Here is a 6010-nt window from a genome sequence, read left to right as displayed (position 1 = left end):
ATTACTGGTATTATATTACTGTAAATAAGGCGACTAGCTGGCAGAATCGTTAGCGCGCTGGATGAAATGCTTAGCTGTATTTCGCACGTCGCCACGTTCCGAGTTCAAATTCTGCCGAGGTCGACTTTGCTTCTCATTCTTTTGGGGTCGATGAATTAAGTACCAGTTGAGTACTGGTGTCGATGTGATCAACTTAACCACCTCCTCTAAAAGGTCAGACCTTGTGCCTTTAGCAGAAAAGCTTATATTTCTGTACATGTCAGATTAGTGTAGTTTCGTAAAGCTGTTTCGTTTCTTACATCCATTTAAAAAATATTTTTGATATATTTTAAAATCTGTTTTTTTTTTTTTTGCGTAGTATTTTATATTGTTTTTATGATATTTCTTACACTTCAGGCCCCTGGAGTTAGAGTGAGTATGTTTTATAAATATATTCTAAACTAACAACTAATTTGTTCTGGAGAATAATATCAATTTGTGTGAAATCCCTATTATTAAGTTTTTCACACAAAACTGACCTGAAAGAGAAATTAATTATTTTATCGTCATAATTATTTGTTAGAGCATAACAATTTAATTAGAAATAATTACCTGATATTAAACTAACAGTCATACAAAGATCTTTTTTTTTCATTTTATGTGCGTGTGTGTGTGTTGGGGTGAATTATTGTGTGTGTGCTGTTTTTAAATGTATGCATGTGTGTTATGTGTAATTATGCATCTATCTATCTATCTATCTATCTATCTATCTATCTATCTGGAGACGCAATGACCCAGTGGTTAGGGCTGCGGACTCGCGGTCGTAGGATCGCGGTTTCGATTCCCAGACTGGGCGCTGTGAGTGTTTATTGAGCGAAAACACCTAAAGTTCTACGAGGCTCCGGCAGGGGGTGGTGGTGAACCCTGCTGTATTCTTTCACCACAGCTTTCTCTTACTCTTTGTTCCTGTTTCTGTTGTACCTGTAATTCAAAGGGTCAGCCTTGTCACACTCTGTGTCACGCTGAATCTCCCCGAGAACTACATTAAGGATACATGTGTCTGTGGAATGCTCAGCCAGTTGCACGTTAATTTCACCAGCTGGCTGTTCCGTTGATCGGATCATAAGGAACCCTCGTCGTCGTAACCGACGGAGTGCCAACAACACTCTGTCTGTCTGTCTGTCTGTACGTCTATCTATATAAAGCCCAAATATAACTTCTATTTTAACCAGTAACCTCCGATGTCTTTACAATGTGACTGAAGGTGAAAATGCCGAATGGTTTCTTACAGTCACAATACAAATTGAATTTGAATTCGCAGCAGCAATCCAGGTTAAGTATCAGCCAACATTTTAATGCTGTTTTCAGTTTAGGATTCGTTATTTGCATATCGTAAGTTTTCTTTTATCTGTTACACGTTTCAAGCATTGGACTGCAACCACGCTGGGTTACAAAGCTAGTGGGGCCAAGGCCTTGAAATTATAATCCAGGTCGCCCAACAAGACTTAGAAATCATTCTAGACCTGATAAAACATCCAGATGGCACAGCTCTCCGAGTCATGGTGGAAGGACGAATGTTAAGACGCTACAAACGTGGGCAAAAGGGCTACATCAGAAGCTCCTGCCCACAAGACCTCGCAGCAATAGGTCACTCTCAACTAAATGAACTTCCACAGCACCAGAAATAAAGAAATAAGAATCGTTAGGACATAGGGCGAAATGCTTAGCGGTATTTCGTCTGTCTTTACGTTCTGAGTTCAAATTCCGCCGCGGTCGACTTTACCTTTCATCCTTTCTAGGGTCAACACAATAAGTACCAGTTGAGCACTAGGGTCGATGTAGTCGACTAGTCCTCTCCCTCACCGAAATTTCAGGCCTTGTGCATATAGCAGAAAGGAATATTTTATGAATTATAAGGCGGTAAGCTGGCAGAATCGTTAGTACACTGGGCAAAATGCCTAGCGGTATTTTGTCTTCACGTTCTAAGTTCAAATTCCACCGTGATCAATTTTACCTTCCATTTTTTCGAGGTCGATAAAATGAGTACAAGTTAAACACTTGGATCGATGTAATTGACTTAACTCCAACGAACTTGCTTGCCTTGTGCCAAAATTTGAAACTAATATTAAAAAAATTTTAAGGTTGTAAGTTGGCAGAGTCGTTAGCATCCCGGGCAAAATGCTTATTGGCATTTTGTTCATCTCTTCGTTCTGAGTTCAAATTCTACCGGGGTCGACTTTGGCTTTTACTATTTCAGGGTCGATAACATAAGTACCGATTCGGTTGAACACTGGAATCGATGTAATCGACTTATCCTCTCCCCGTAATTTCTGGCCTTGTGTCAAAATTGTAAATCAATATTTAGAATTTTTGTTTCATCTTTGAAGATGAATGGAAAAAGCGGTGCAAGAACACACTCGAAAACTAAAAGTTACAGTTGCAGTTCTAAGTTAAAGCATTTCCACTTCTAACTTTGTCATAAAGTTTTGCATTGTTGGAAAGATTAATCGATTAAATCAATCCCAGTATTTGATTGGTAATTATTTTATCGACCAAAGAAAAGTGGAAAACAAGGTCGGCTTCGTCTTCAATTGAATTTCCCAATGATGTTTCCAATCTACAACTATATCACTTGTACTATACTGATTTCAAACATGGGTGAAGTCCTCAAATTTGATGGTTGGATTATAGCTGCTCATTTCGACTTCTATTCTTATTTGGCACTTTTTTTATCGACCCTAGAAGGATGAAAGAAAAGCCGACAGCAGCAGGAATTAAACTCAGAACATAGAGGTAACTCAAGTAAATACCGAAAAGGATCTTTGTCCGGTAACTCTATCAATTCTTCCAGTCCATCACCTCATCGTTTATACCATATTGCCATCTTAACTTTCGTTTAAATCTCGTCTAGATCTCGTCTAGATCTCATCTCCACTATTAGCTTCTGATCTGATGATAAAATTTACCTGGCAAACAGCCATACCCCTGTGATAAACATAATGCGCTTGTCATAAACGCAATACTTTTAGTACTGTTTTATATTTTCATAAAATATCTAGAATAAATATTTTTATTATTTTACGACTTAAAGTAAAAGTTTTACTGATGATTATTTACTTTTCTTTAGTCTATTTTGGAAGCTATCCAAGCTGTCTCTGATTCTGACACACCAAAACTCAATCGTTGCTTGCGTGAGATTAACGACGTTATATTAAATATGTTGAAAGTGTTTCGCAGAATGCACGGTATGTACAAATAATGATTTCGTTCGATATTTTGAGGAACATAGGCTTCTTACATAAAACAGATCTGTTGTTGTTGTTGCTGTTATTTAGGCTCGTGCTCCTCTGTGATAGATTTAGTCTGGCGCCTTTTGTAAATCAGTCACTCCATTGTGAAGGAATCCTGGAGAGACGATTGGAAAGAAGGCTCTCCCGGTGACGTGGGCTTGGTTGGAGATCCCACTGGACGACTGTGTGAATTCCTCTGTCAAACTAGAAAGCAATGGATATAGGCAAACAGGCTAAAGCACATACATACATATACACTTACACGACGGTTTCCACAAGTTTCTGTCTACCGAATTCATTCACAAAACATTTAGGGCAATACAAAGTAGAGTAGGGATTTACATAAACTTATTTAAACAATAAAATTAACAACAAAAACAATAAGATTAACAGGAAAATTATAGCCAAATCGCTCAAAGGATGAGTCTATCCAGGATTAACCAAAGAACCCATCAGATTCTTGATCATCCGATATTACAGGAAGGCGCCTCTCTCCATGCAGCTGACACAAGCATGGATCTGTCTCTCCTGGTGGCGAGTTGCAGGTCCACCGACTTTTCTTGGTTAATATTTGTTCCTGTAACATCGTACTCTACTCCTTCAGAATAATGCTGATCACCTCCATGTGTTTAATGTCTGGCGCTATTAGAGGCATGTGGAGGCGCAATGGCCCAGTGGTTAGGGCAGCGGACTCGCGGTCGTAGGATCGCGGTTTCGATTCCCAGAGCGGGCTTTGTGAGTATTTATTGAGAGAAAACACCTAAAGTTCCACGAGGCTCCGACAGGGGATGGTGGCGAACCCTGCTGTACTCTTCCACCACAACTTTTTCTCACTCTTACTTCCTGTTTCTGTTGTGCCTGTAATTCAAAGGGTCAGCCTTGTCAAACTGTGTCACGCTGAATCTCCCCCGAGAACTACGTGAAAGGTAAACGTGTCTGTGGAGTGGTCAGCCACTTGCACGTTAACTTCATGAGCAGGCTGTTCCGTTAATCGGATCAACTGGAACCCTCGATGTCGTAACCGACGGAGTGCCAACCACCATTACAGGCATGTCTGCATATGCCGACACACCTTTCCCACGTCTTAGTTGATGCAGGATGTCATTCGAAACCTTTAATTTCCGTGATAGGGGCTTGAGCACTTGCATATAAAGAAAGGGTAGCAGCAGGAAGCTTTCACTGATCGAACGTATGAGCGTGAGCGATTTCGACAAGTGGCCCATATACTCCGACGATCGAGTAGATGCCACTGATTTGTAGAATTACGTTGAACAGCTACAATCGCATTTATGGTGGATCTGGCTATCAGCAGACACCATTATGAATATTATCCACCACCTTCAGTAAGAGCAGGCATTTTCCTCTTCTCGCTGGCTATGGCAAAAGGGCTATATGTAGAGCGACCCAACTTTTGAAGATGGAACCTAAACCAGCTGCTAAGTATTGACGGTCACTCTTATCGAAAGCTAGTAAATGATCCAAAGTGACCAGGGTGTCGCCTTGATCATTTTCTTTACTCACCTTTTGTATGTTGTATCGCTTGAGGTGTAGGTTGTTGTGCATAGATCTGTATGGCGCATATCTATGTGTTACCCATCAAAATATCGATGACAAATGCTAACCTATCGGCTAACACCTTAGTCAATAATGTTGGTGCCTGTCTTTGACAAGGGGTTCAACGTTCATATCTGCGTTTAGATGAGTTACGGACCTAAAGATACCAAAATTATCCCCACCCCTTGTTCGGGTCTTTTATCACTTTTAACATCACATCTCGTTCTGCAGGACTAAGGATTTTCCCGTTCTGCTGCCAGTTGTAGTGGACATCTGTCGAGAGTCCACCGAAAAAGAATGGTATATGAAGATTAAGCTTGCTGGGGGCAGAACATCCATGCCATGGTAGATCATTGAGACAGGCAGTAAAGTCCACCCTCATTTGCGACCTGCCACCTACGCCAAAACTCTTCGACTAAACTCTTCAGGGCAGTGGCTCCAGCATGGCAGCATTCCAAAGAGTGAAACAAATAAAAGAGAAAGAGGGGGAAAAACAGAGAAAGCGAGTGTGAGAGAGAAGGAGAGAGAGACAGAGAGAGTGAGAAAGAGAGAGAGAGAGAAAGAGAGAGAGAAAGAGAGGAAGAGAGAGAGACAGAGACAGAGACACGGAGAGACAGAGACAGAGAGATGGACACAAAAATGAAGACATCAAAAAATAAGAAATAAAAAGCATTTACAGACAGGGGAAGTAATTCTTTAATCGAGGGAGAGAACTCTGTTGTAACTCTAAAAAGCCACTACAGGAATTACTTCCCTTAACAAATTCAAATCTCTTAACATTCACTTGTTTTAGTCTTTTACACTACGGCCATGCTGGGGCACCGCCTTGAAGAATTTTACTCGAACACGTCAACTCCAGTATTTATTCTTTTTTAAAGTTTGGTACTTATTCTATCGGTTTCTCTTGTCGAACCGCTAGTTAGGAGTACGTAAACACACCAACAGCGGTTGTCGAGCAGTGGCAGTGGACACACACACACACACACACACACACACACACGACGGGCTTCTTTCAGTTTCCGTCCACCAAATCACCTCACAAGGCTTTGTTCGTCCCAAGGCTATTGTAGAAGACACCTGCCCACAGTACCACGCTGTGGGACTGAACTCGGTACCATGTGGTTGGGATGCAAAATTTTTAACACATAGTCGAATCTGCGCCTTATTTTTTAAAAATACTTTTCTTA

General features: G+C 40.8%; 1 protein-coding gene across 1 annotated transcript in view; it reads left to right on the top strand.

The window, feature by feature from the left end:
• Positions 1 to 6010, top strand: part of LOC106881174 (indoleamine 2,3-dioxygenase 1-like) — a 24819-nt gene that overhangs the window by 6182 nt on the left and 12627 nt on the right. The window contains exons 4-6 of the mRNA XM_052975772.1: positions 397 to 411; positions 1212 to 1311; positions 3107 to 3224. Coding sequence (XP_052831732.1) covers positions 397 to 411; positions 1212 to 1311; positions 3107 to 3224 — 233 coding nt within the window. The remainder of the gene's footprint in view (positions 1 to 396; positions 412 to 1211; positions 1312 to 3106; positions 3225 to 6010) is intronic.

Source organism: Octopus bimaculoides, chromosome 22 (genome assembly GCF_001194135.2).
Source record: "Octopus bimaculoides isolate UCB-OBI-ISO-001 chromosome 22, ASM119413v2, whole genome shotgun sequence".
Classification (NCBI taxonomy): domain Eukaryota; kingdom Metazoa; phylum Mollusca; class Cephalopoda; order Octopoda; family Octopodidae; genus Octopus; species Octopus bimaculoides.
This window is presented reverse-complemented; position numbering and strand designations above follow the sequence as displayed.